This window comes from Acinonyx jubatus, chromosome B1 (assembly GCF_027475565.1).
Source record: "Acinonyx jubatus isolate Ajub_Pintada_27869175 chromosome B1, VMU_Ajub_asm_v1.0, whole genome shotgun sequence".
In the NCBI taxonomy this organism is placed as follows: Eukaryota; Metazoa; Chordata; class Mammalia; order Carnivora; family Felidae; genus Acinonyx; species Acinonyx jubatus.
The window spans coordinates 2973817-2986667 of NC_069382.1; the positions used below are offsets into that span (position 1 = coordinate 2973817).

Sequence of the window (12851 nt, forward strand, 5' to 3'; positions counted from 1 at the left end):
TATGAAGCAATTCATGACATCTAGCATATTCATGCTACGTGGGGATTCGTGCTACATTTGTTAAGAAAACAAGGATCTTTCACAATTGCAAAACTCCCTCTTACCACGTTTTATGATAGAACACAGTAGATTGGGGCAATTATCCCTCGTGTTTTATTAAACCTTTATACAACTGTTAGAGGTTAATGGGGCTATTATTTTTCCTACTGTCAAAACCCGCTTCGAAGCAAGACCTAGAGCACTTAGTGCCGGAAACCCAGCACAGAGAAAGCAGGCATGGCTTTTTCTGTAGTGGGATTACAAATCACCGTAGTCTGCAACCATTCAGACAAATCACCCATTAATAATAGAGCACGAAGGTCCCCTAAAAACAAAGCCGGATGATGGGCAGGATGGCTGGCCATTTAATGATACGTGTAGTGACTCTAACGACAGTATTGGGAAGCAAAGCATGCTTTTTGGGGGGGAATGGGTAAAGCAGATCATTTTAATTTTTGAAGATGATTCACGTGGGGGTGAACGGAACAACAACATATGCAGGTACTGGGCCAGATGAAAATTATTTCCGGAATAAAGTCTCAGGGGTGGAAACCACACAGCATCCTGACCAGCTGGATGATTCTGTTCCCCAGGCAGCCTTGCCTCGGAGGTGAATTAAGTGGGCTACTCAGGGTTATTCATCGCCTCACACACTCTCCTTCCCTTGCCCCTCCCTGCATCCCAGCCCCCTGCAGCTCTGAACCTGGGCGGGTACACAGGAGACAGGCTGTCCGCCTCTCGCCACTGCATTCTTTAAACGACCTCTCGAAAAGCAGGCACGTCCCAGTCCGCGATCCACTGACATGCGGACTCACTCGGTAGTGCCGGGGGGAAACGGGTGCACCACAGAGTGGTCGCTGACCTCCTAGAGCACAAAATCTAGACTGACAATGAGAGTTTACTACTTGTTAGTAACTCATAACAGACACTTGAAGAAAATCAATTCCTCACGGTGAAAATGTGGGTATCACGTTCTAAGACTACAGAATGTTACTGCCATTGATGTGTGATTCAATCAACAGGGTCGTTTTCATGTAATACGTGTGATTTTGATAATGCAGCATACTTTCGACCAATGCCAAGCACATGTCTATACGTGAGATATTCAAGTGACCAAGCCGTTAAAGAGGTCTCGTACAGAAGGTGTGGTGACTTGGCTGGTGGCATAGTACGTGACTAATGTAATTGTTTCACATCCTAACTTTCTGTAGATTCTTACTTTTTATGGGTCGATGTGCTGCTGTTTGGAAAAATAAACTTGTATCTTTACTCAAAGCTCACTAAATGTTGCTACGTTTATTACGACAGGCTCTGTCTGATAAATATTTACATAACCAGAAATACCAGTTGGCTCTAACTTCCTCTGGGGAAGGAACATATTCTGAACAGCCCTAAGCTCTTGGTCTTTCCTCAATGTGTGACTACTGTGTGCATGAATGAGATGTGGGATACAATGACGTCACTTAAGAAAAGTGTGAGCACGACTCTGTCACACTGCTCCAAGCTACCACGTAACTAGGACACTCAGGCGTTCAATGGACAAGCGTTTTGAGCAACTTCTGTGTGCATGTGACTCTGCTAGGGACTTGTAGATATCGGCGAAGAAAGGAGAAGGAAAGCTCTAGCCTCAAGTTTATATTCTAGTTTTGGGTGGGGGGGGGAGACAGGAATAAGGACACACAGACACGCACATCCAAATACACGCACACACGCCCCACAAGCAGAGCGTAAATACACACGCGTGGTGGATGGGATATGTCATGGCGAATAGTGCACAGAAACCAGAGCGAAGAACACGAGAGGTACGACAATGGGCAGGCAAGACCTGTGGAAGCAGGATGGCCAGTGAGTCTTTCAGAAAAGGTAAATTCTGAGAGATTCGCCGAAGGAAGGGAGGGATGAGAGTCCTCCGAGAGCATCGTTTCAAACTAAGGAAACAGAGGAGCGGAGCCGGGCGGAAGATGCGGGCGGTTTTGAAGAAACACGTCCCGACCAGTGGAGGAGGGCAAGAGGCGGAGGGGACGGAGTACACTGCGTGGAAGCCACCGTCGTGTCGCCCAGAGGGCTCGCGGCAGCGTGACCCGCCGCGGGGAAGCAGGCGGACGGGAGGCTGGGGGAGGCAGAGGCGGTAACACCGCTGGCGGGCCGGGGACCACGGTGGCCGGGAGCGAAGGAGAAACGGCCGGCCTGTGATGGCTGGGAGGGCGCAGGCCTGCTGGCTGCCGGAGAGAGGGCCGGCACCAGGCTCCGGGTCCCCGGCGAGGAAAGGGAACGGCCCGGTCCGAGAGACGTCCCTGACACGGGGGCACGCACACTTTGCGTGGCAGCCGGATGTCAGAGTCTGGAAATCCAGACGGCAGTCCAGGACGCTAAGCCAAACACAGCTCATTCCGTTCCCGTGATCGCACAGGAACTGCTTTCCAAACCAAGACAGTTATTGGGATGGTCTGCCTTTTCTTCATCTCTTGTTTTAACCCCGTGAATGAGAATTCACGGTTGCTGTTTTCCCAGCTTACGCCAGTCACCGCTGGCAGAGACAGGGCTGACAGGAGAGCGTCCCTGGGCTGAGCCCTTGGTGATAACGTCACTAAGCCTGGCGTCCCGCAAGAAGGCAAGAAACTAGTCAAGACACAAGATCAATCCCTTTTTTTCTTCACCGCATATCAGAATATAAGTAAAAAGAGAATATTTCACACAAGTATATCCCACACGCTCTTAAATTTTTCCAAACTTAAGAAAATGAACACTATGAGTGCAGCAATTATAGTGATAAGGGGATACATGCAGTATGACCCCAGACAGATGGAAAGTCATTTATAAGGGTATATTTTAGAAAATGGATTAACCAGTCATGTGTGTTAAAAAGGTAAATCAGACGTTATATAGTTGTGATTGTATCTCTAGCTGTATAGAGTGGTTAAGGCATCATTTTGCTGTGTCATTCTAAAAACAGAGCTACAATAATGTTAAAATCTGCCTTTCCAAATAATTATTTCTGACTCAAAAGAAAAGCCAGAGGGAAAAAATGGAACTACTGAGTATCATTATAGAAGACGATACCTGATCAATTGCTTTTCATTAACAGGACTGTCTATTTGGCAACTTGGACTATTTTGCTTCAGGTATTTTTATTTTTCAAGGTAGAAAAAAAAATATTGATTATCCATAGACACAAAGGCAATGAAATAAATGGTTTACAGTCAAATGTAGGAGAATTCTAGGGTCATTTATTTTATAATGTTCTGTTGTTATTTTTACCCAAGGGTTTATAAGGTAATGCATTATACTGTTCAATTTTTCCGTAGTGTTTTCTTCTATTTTACATTAAATAATGATTCTGCATCAATGTCCTACCCTGCTTGGGTATCCACTGTTGTGACCGCTGTGCTCAGTACACAGCATGGGCCATCAATACATCTGAGTGAGTTACAACAAATCAATGTGGAGTTTGTAAAGTCGTTTGTCCTTAACTTTACAGGGGGAAAACAATCTCTAGCTGAAAAATAACAACCAAGGTTTTCGTTTACCCTCCTCCCTACAGATTTTTATATTTTGGAGTTAGAAGGGCACTAACGGATTGTCCAGGCTCCTGGTTCTCCCACGGGGGGCTGCTAACACTGTATCCCACGTAGGCGACTGTCAAGATTCAGAAGAGGAAGACATACTGTGTCTACCGTTACCGCCGTTTTAAAATAGGCAGTGACAATTTAATTACCACTTGGTGTTGAGAGGGTCTGTTCTCAGAAGAAAGGCGAACCCCATGTCACTGGGAAACAGCAGGGAAGCTCAGGGTGGAACAGTCACTGAGCTTCCTCCAGATGCCCTTCTGCTGAGTGATGCTCCCCATTTATGTTGCAATCTTGCCAAAGCTTAAAATGATTAGAAATGTAGAGCAATAGGCAGAATGAATACCTTAATTACCTCTGAGATTTTTTGAAAACACTTATTAATCAATAATGAATGAACCTGATGAAAAAACAAACTTGTACATCATTCCACTCTACAAGGTAATGGAGGAAATTAATTGCCCTCATTATGTAGAAGGGCTAAAATATCCCCGCTTGTGCCCACCCCCTGTACCATGTGATCACGTTTGTGCATGTGAAGGACAGATGTGAATGACTAAGGGGTTAATTGGTAACATGAAACCAGGGCTGGATAAAGAAACCGACCAATACAGATTCCAGAGCAAAATTCACAGAAGATTCATCAATCCCATGGAGAAGAGAGGATATGTAGGGCTTTTGTTCCACAATGGGGGAAAATGAGCCTCTTCTGTGTTCTCCCCTTTTTCATTTATTTAGTCAGTATACACGTGCTAAGTGCTTGTTAGCTGGGCTATTGGGGAGGAGGACGTGCAGCGTGTGATCCCGTAAAGGCACCAGCTGGGAAGGGCTTTGCCGGCTGGGAGCACTCTGCTCTCATGGAGCTGGTCTTGGACCAAATGGAGAACCAAGGCAGGTCTAGGAAGGAAATGCACGCTGGCCCGAGGGATGCGTGCTAAGTGGCTGGAAAATGGACCTCAATACAGGCACTGGTTGTCTATCCGATGAAACGGGGAATCTGCTTTTAACCTATGCACCAGCCACTATAGATCTGTACAAACTTCCCTAACATACAAGTGATAAAATCCTTGCTTAGTCTTGCTGTAAAACATAGTACACGTCACCTCGTTCCAGCCCTCTAGTGACCTAACTGCTATAATTATAGGAGCCTTTCATCATTAAACCGTGAATTCCTTGAGGGAGTCTGTCAAATCTTTCCGTTTCCCCAGCCAGGTATCTGTCTCTCTTCCCGGCACTTGGGGAGGCTTGGATCGACATTGCCAGAAGGCATGGTTCCTTGCCTTGTCTAGTGTTTTCTCTGTTCGTTTCTCTTCAAACACCTGAATCTTTGGGTAGTTTGCCCCGTGTGGATGACCAGAATCTTGAGCAGTTTCTAGCAACCTAAACAGGGTCCCAACAGGAACCAGATGCCCCCTCTGGAGGAGAATAATGTGAGGCGGGATTACTTACTAAAGGGTTGTTTTCATCAGAGAAAATCCAGTTCCTCATGGTGTGGTTTGCTGAATGCCCATCACACGACGTATACTGGAGAGGGCAATCTATAAACACCTTGCTTTACCCACTTGACCAAATTAAAACGTTAAATTAAGCATTAATTAAAATGTTATTGTTTTAATTTCATAAATGATGAAACCTGACCTTGGCTACCCTTCATACTTTTACAACCACGGAATCCTTGTCTTCAAAGTCCAAGTCTGTTTCTCTAGGAAACACGTCACTTAGTTTTCTGGCCACGACTTCTGTGTAAATAACATTTTATTATTTATTATATCGTGGACCTCAGAAGGCCCTCAGTTTCTTCGATCCTCATTTTTTTCTAATAATTAACTCTCATGTCTCACAACCAAATCCAAGTTTAATGCTGTTTGGAGACAGGATAGCATCCTTTTTCACACCAAGTGAGTAATCAGGCCTTTGTCACTTCATGTTCAGATAAGGACAGAGAGACATTCTCTTTACAAAGATAGCTTCCCTCTACATTTTGCTCTAGCAGAGAAGTTCGGTGTTGACCTAATACTGATGTAATGGGGAGGTTCAGCAGCTGTGTGGTTCTACATTACTGTGGGTCATCTCTGTAAGGTGTTCAACTATAAAATATAAAGTACAAAACTATTATAAATACCACATCCCCTACCCTACTGAACATCCAGAATTAAAAGCTAGCAATAAAAACTATCAAAACTTTATTAATAAAACCCTTCCTTTCTTTCTCTGTCACTTAGTTGTTTTCTGCCTTCATCTGGATTCCATTTTTTTTTTAGTCCAATCTGATTTGAATGGCACTTTCCATGATTATCAAACAGAAAGTGTAATGAAAATATTTACAGTTTGACTTTGTGTGTGTGTGGTACCTAAGGACCTGGGTTAGTCAGAGTTCTAGTAATACGTCCTTTGATAGACTGAATCTTTGCATCCTCTCAAAATTGTTTTATTGAAATCCTAACATCCAGTGTGATGGTATCTGGATGTGGGCCTTTGGAAGGTAAGGAGGTCATGAGCATGAACCTTCATGATGGGATAAGTGCCTTGATAAGGGACAGGAGAGATGATTTCTCCCTCCACCATATAAGGATATAAGAGACGACAGCTATCTATCTATAAGCCAGGAAGCAATCCTCATCAGAACTTCAGTCTGCCTTGATCTCAGACTTTCCAGCCTCTAGAACCATGTGACATAAATTGAAACCACCCAATCTAGGGTACTTTGTTATGGTAGCCTGAGAGATCTAAGACATGCCCCGTATCTGACACTTACATCCTAAGAGTCTGAGTCTACTTCTCTGTCCTCTTCAGTGGCCAGGGAACAGGGCCATCGTATAGTCAATGGACCCTGTTCCACAGGCAATGAGTAAGATACCATACAAATGGGATACTGAGAAGCAGAAGTAGGTCATTCTACAAAGTGATTTTTAAAAGATTTATATTGCTATTTTTGCTTATTTATTAGCTGTTGTAGAGTATCTGTCACGGAGAAAACTTCATGCAGAAGCCCAATACATCACGCAGATAAAATCAGAGCTGGTTGGGCTGAGGGAGCTCAAGATGTCCATGCCAAGATTTCCATCTCTACTAAATGCTAGGCAGTGGGAAAATGGATAAAATGCGTAGATCCCAAACACTGGACAAGGAGCACAAAGAGAGCAGGTAAGTAGGGACACCAGAAGAAGTCACCAGGATTGAACAGAAAAGGCAACTCGACAGCTTGAAAGTCCTAAAAGGAACAACGGTGCCTGAGCAAGGACCACACCGGAAATGAACCCGCCTGGGTATCACCATGGGGCCTGCGGAGCTGTATTTCGTAGGACAGGTAAACGCACCGTGAAACTGACAAAATAAATGATGTCACAGAGGTAAGAACCAAACGAGGGACCAGCTAACCATGCCTGGGAGTCAGGAGAGCCTTCAGAGGGGGAGGGGAGTCTCTAAGCATGACATGGGTTTCTGCGTTCAGTGAAGGGAGACAGGTTACTTCTGGCAGAGAGGCACTGTGACATCATCCAAGGCATGGCAAGGTGGTCCCTTCAGCTGAGTAATAACGAGAGACTTCCAGGAGAAGACACTAGAAAAGTAGGTGGTAGGAGACACCTCCCGTCATCCAACAGCTAGTGACGGAGTACTACCACATGCCAGGCATATGCAAATGGACCCTGTATACATGTGGTCTTTATGTACATGTATATATATGTACGTATTTCCTCTTTGGAAGGACTCAGGATTTGCCCTAAAGCTATTTTATTCTTCAGGCGACAGATGATCGAGAACATCATAATAGGAAAATACTAAGACCAGACTTCCATATCCTAAAGATCCATACAAGAATGGAGGGAAGCAGGGATCAAACGCTAGCCGTGGAACACTTATTCATGAGAGAAATCAGAAGGTCCAGCCTCACACTGACCATTGAGAGCAGAGAGTCAAGACAGATTTGAAACACACTTAGCGGATTCATTTAGGACAATGTCAACAGGACATTCTTCCCCAACAATGTGAAGCCAGTGCACGTTCTTTCTTCCAGCAAATACTTTCGCAGGTAGAAAAGTAGAAAGAGGGGAAGCGAGAAAAGCAGTTTATAGGATTACTTCTCCAGGACACATCCATTCTCTCCTCTGTGTCCCCTTTAATTGACATATCAATCCTCATATAGAAAGAAAAGAGGACTTACAGACGGAGTTTTTATGACTACTGTCCTTGCTGGGCATCATCTTGACTCCTCTTGACTTCAATTCAATTGCCTTTTTCACTGCAAGAAAACAAAATAAAGCCATTAGTAGGTAAGAGTCAAAGGGATATCACAAAATAGTGCTTTATCCTCACAGCATTTTGAGTCATGACTGCGTGCTTACCAACCTCTGGAAAGTGGGACACGTTCTAAGAGGTTAATGATGCAAAGCAAATGAAGTACAAGAGCTTGTGAATAATTAATGCAAGGCTATCAGGCAGCAAGATTGCATCTTATAACAGCAGTGTCAGTAGCTAAAAATGATGTGGGCTGTGGTTTACCTTCGACACTAGCAATGGCCCATCTAGAAATCACCACCATTTCAACAAGTACTCAGGCAGACTGCTCTCTCAACAAAGGTGCAGTGACTCTAGAGCTTTCTAAATTTGCTGCGTTCATGATAATTTTTAGATAAAATGTAAGCTGCTCATTTATTTATTCATGTAGTTATTTAATAGTACAAAGTTTAACATACATACATTCATGGGGAGCTCATATGGGAAATCATGTTCTGAGTGCTGGGGATAAGATGTTAAATAAAAGAATGAAAATCCTCCTAGATGCTTGTTATCTATAGACAGCATTAAAAAAAAAAAAAGAAAGGCATACATGACATTGGTTTCTAGGGTCATAGTTCTCAAGCTTAAATTTATGTTCCTTAGTGATTTCAGGTCCTACATCAAACATTTTAAGAAGTTTCACTTTTCTGGTCATTTCTAGAAAACAAAAAGTAAGGAGGCATTTCTTGAGAAGAAACTAAGAAATAATATTTTGATTTAAAAGTCTTTTAAATAGTAAAAATATATTATTGTTATTTACATTAAAATAATAATTTAAGGGGCACCCGGCTGGCTTAGTCAGTTGAGTGTCTGACTTCGGCTCAGGTCATGATCTCGCAGTTTGTGAGTTCTGGCCCTGCGTCAGGCTCTGTGCTGACAGCTCAGAGCCTGGAGCCTGCTTCGGATTCTGTGTCTCCCTCTCTCTCTCTCTCTCTCTCTCTCTCTCTCTCTCTCTCTCTCTCTGCCCCACCCCCACTCACGCTCTGTCTCTGTCTCTAAAAACCTTAAAAAATACTTTTAAATAATAATTCAATATTTATATTGACAATATAATATTTAATTTGAACAGTTATCATGCATACAAATTAGACGACCTAGAGTAACTCAAAGTATGCAGATCCGGGTTCAAATCTTTGCTAACAACTTGGTAGCTATGCGGTCTGGGTAAGTCACTTAACTCAGAATCTGTTAATTTCTCTGTAAAGTGAGGTGGTGGTTAATTTCATGTGTCAACTTGAGTGGGTACAGAGTGCCCAGATATTTGGTCAAACAGTATCCTGGGTATTTCTGTGACAGTGCTTTGTGAATGTGATTAATATTTAGATCAACTAAGTAAAGCAAACGCTCTCCCTAATCTGGGTGGGACATATCTAATCAGTGGATGGCCTGAATAGAAAAAAAAAATGCTGACATTCTCCTGAGTAGCAAAAAACTCTTCCTGCCTGTCTGTCTTCATATTGGGATATTAGTTCCACTGTTGTCGTTGCTGCTGCTGCTTTTCCTGCCTGAAGATTTAAACTGAAGCATCAGCTCTCTGGGTCTTGGGCCTGCCAGCCTGTGGATCATAACTACACCATCAGCCCTTATGGGTCTCCACCTCACCCACTTGCCCTACAGGTCTTGGGACTTCTCAGCTCCCATAACTGGGAAAGCCAATTTCTTATAAAAAACCTTATGGAGCCTATTAGCTCTGATTCTCTGCAGAGCCCTAATGCAGTGGGCATGCTGATGTCGTATGCAGGGGTGGGAAGGCTGTATGAGGAAGGTGTAGACCTAACGAACGTAACCCAGGGGAGCACACGAAAGACTCCGTGCCTGACGGTGTTTGCTCTTACTCTCCTATCTGTGTATTCAGGTGTGTGCCCTAGCGGTGGCCACAGCAAGCGCCCTTCGGGTTGTTCTATAGCTGATGTCACTGAACCTGTGTCCCCTCTGCACTGTGCCACCATCTCGTCAGTGGACTTTCTGGCCCCCTGGGTACAGGTCTCCACATCTCTGCTTCTCAGAGTCCCACACTGCACATTTCACCTGCCTCTTCACACGGACACTGGTTAACGGCTTACATTGTGGGACGCGTCTTCAAACCCACCATGGTGTTTAATTCTCCCACCACTCAGGTAGGTCTTGCACAGACCTTTACTCATACCAGGGAGCCAGGAAACCAAGTCTCACAGATTTGTCGGAAGTACACGGAGAGTAAGATATGTGACTGGGATACAGATCTCTCCATTCAGAACCCACGAGGCAGAACCCTTGTGTTCTGCCAGCTTGAGTGCAGGAGGCATGGAGGTGGAGACCCCCTAAAAGGAAGGAAGCCAAAGATGACAGAGAGCTCTGTACCTGGCCTTCGAAATCATCTCAATGTCACCAAAGTTGAAGGGAAAGCATAGTCTACTGATACTTTTCCTTTTACTTTCTTTCTGCAATAAAATAAAAGCTGATTCTACCTCACTTCCCACCTCCCTCTTAAAAAGCAAGCTCTTGCATTTGAGGAAGGAAGCAATTCCCTCCCTTTGGCACTGACCACACCTTTGCAGGAGGAAGGCATCATTGAAAAAACCTCCCCCAAGGAGGGAATCATACGAAGCCTCTTGGGAAGGATGGGGAAGTGCTCACCACTGAGCAGATTTGGGGTTCAGGAGCGGCCAAGACAAAGCTGCCACCAGATGGGTACGGTGATGGGTCGCGGCTTTCACCACCAAGGCTGAGACACACAACTCTAGGTAAGACACGGTGGCAGGGTACCTGGACATTTGGGATCTTGCTGCCAAGGCACTGAGAACGAGGCGGGGCCAGCTCTGATGATGAGCCCTGACAGTCTGTCTACGGGCTGCTGGGACACAGAGTGTGGGGCACATGCTGGGACAGCAGGCACGGGGTGTGGGACTGGAGAGCAATCCTGGGATGGGGCAGCACCAGCACACCTGCCTGAGACCCTGGGGGATGCCCCGGGACAGGGCGTGTGCTGGGATGTGGCAGGAAAGGAGAGGACCCAGGACACTGGAGGTCCACCAGCCAAGTGAAGAGCAGACGCCGTGTCAGACATGACTGTACGTAGCTACTGTCACCACCGACCTTTGCTTTGGAGCCAATTCTTCACAGTTACACCAATATGATGGCAAGTTGGGACTATTTCCACCTAAGGGACTGCTGAATCATTTTTTCCAAAATGTTCTTATTCACAGGATCTCTTTTGATGAGCCCACCTGTTTAGTGGCATATGGGGGTTTCAAGCACTCCCTTCTTGGCATAATCTAAAGGAGTCTGGCCTTGGACTCTGAATCTTACCCCCATTAATATGGTCACATAATCTGACAAATCACTTAAACACCACAAACTCAGTTGCTAAATCTTTTAATCGACTGTCAGTCCCTTTGCTGTGAATTTCACCAGGGGGAAAATGAGAGTGTGGAAGTGCTTTATAGACTTTGAAGAGCTCTTCCCAACAGGGCAGATGAGAAATGAGTGAATTAGCCCAGTGTGGTCCTGCGGCTCAAGCAGGTCGTTACGGCCGGTACTGCAGCCAGACCAGGGGACTCCTAACAGTGCAGCCACTCCTGGTGGATATTGGAGACGTGCCACGGAGATGCCCCTTCGTGGATGGACTGGTCGGTGGGTAGTGTTCAGTGTCAGCCCCTTTCAGGGAATGCTGACCTCCAGACAGCCACCTCTCCCGGGGTCATACCCTCCAGGGGCCGACCACACTAATGCACATGAGCGTATACAAGTCCCGAAGGGGAGCAAGTTCAACTCCAAGCACCCTGTGCATCGCTGGGACTGTTTAGGACTGCCAGGAAACCCAGGACAGCTGCTTTCTCCTCCTTCCAAGGGTGTTAACCCCAAAGGACATCCCCTAGGGGGCATCCTGCTCCCTAACGTTCAACTGCCTAGCAGAGAAGCATCAATGGGCATCAAGGGTCTTTCTTCTCCTGTGTGCTCCCTCCTCACCTGACATCTTCCTCATCCTTCTCTCTGTCTGGTGGGAGAAGGAGATCTGGCACCTGCCCTCACCACAGTGCTGCTGGCTGCAGTGACCTTGTCTGTCAGACTCCCCAGGACAATGGTTTAACTTGAACTGGGGAACGCCTTCATGCGCCTCACCCATCATAACCGCTGTCTTGGGCTGTAGTAACTTTGTCTTGAAGTTACTCAGGAGAGAAGAGATGAATGCACAATAAGTAACGAACAGGATAATCAATGGGAGATAATAAAGAGCATGAAACTAAAGCAAACGTCGCCCAAAAGAAACAGATTAACACAAACAGAACTCAATGCATTCAGAAAATAAAAAGAAATAAAAAGAGTAGCTTTCAGGGCACGATAATGGGCTCTAAATACACACGTCCTATCTGGGAGCCTGATGAACTCTGGAATGTTGTAAATAACTGTATGCAGTTGTGTGAAGGTCATTCCACCGAGGATTTTTTTTCCCAACAAGATGGCGCTGTAATGAAGACTACCTGCTCCACTGAGTCCTAATTTGTTTCTAGTTGATGGGTCTTCTAATTGCACAGCACTGGTTCCTGATGACATTATAAAGAAAGGGCAGTTGGCTTGGGCGTTCCTCCAAGGGCCCTCTTCCCATGTCCCCTCTTTTCCTCCATCCAGTGGCCTCCTGCCCCTCCGGTGGCTCTCCGCAGACCTGGATGAAGAGTTCCTCTTGCCAGAAAAGATGCAGGAGGAGAGGGAGACAGTAGGGCAGACAGATGGGAGCATCTCCAGAAAGATCGCTTACCCAGGGCCACCTCTGCCAGCAGCCTAAATTCTCTTGGACAGAAGTGTTTAGCGCATTCAGTCTCAAGTCTTACAGTGGATGATACGGCTGCATCTCCTGAATGACAGCCACGCTAATTTTTGGGTCAACCTCAGATGTATGGAATCAGGAACTCTGGAGCTGGGCCTGGCCTCAAGCTACAAATTTTTAGCACGGCCACCTGGCTTTGCTTTTTTTTTGTTTGTTTGTTTTGC

The 12851-nt window shown here is 45.5% G+C and overlaps 1 protein-coding gene across 3 annotated transcripts in view; it reads right to left on the bottom strand.

Annotated features, from left to right (window-relative positions):
• Positions 1–12851, bottom strand: part of CSMD1 (CUB and Sushi multiple domains 1) — a 1996605-nt gene that overhangs the window by 664501 nt on the left and 1319253 nt on the right. For all 3 annotated transcript variants that reach the window (XM_027049973.2, XM_027049974.2, XM_053217751.1), the window contains one exon: positions 7768–7845. In XM_027049973.2, coding sequence (XP_026905774.1) covers positions 7768–7845 — 78 coding nt within the window. The remainder of the gene's footprint in view (positions 1–7767; positions 7846–12851) is intronic.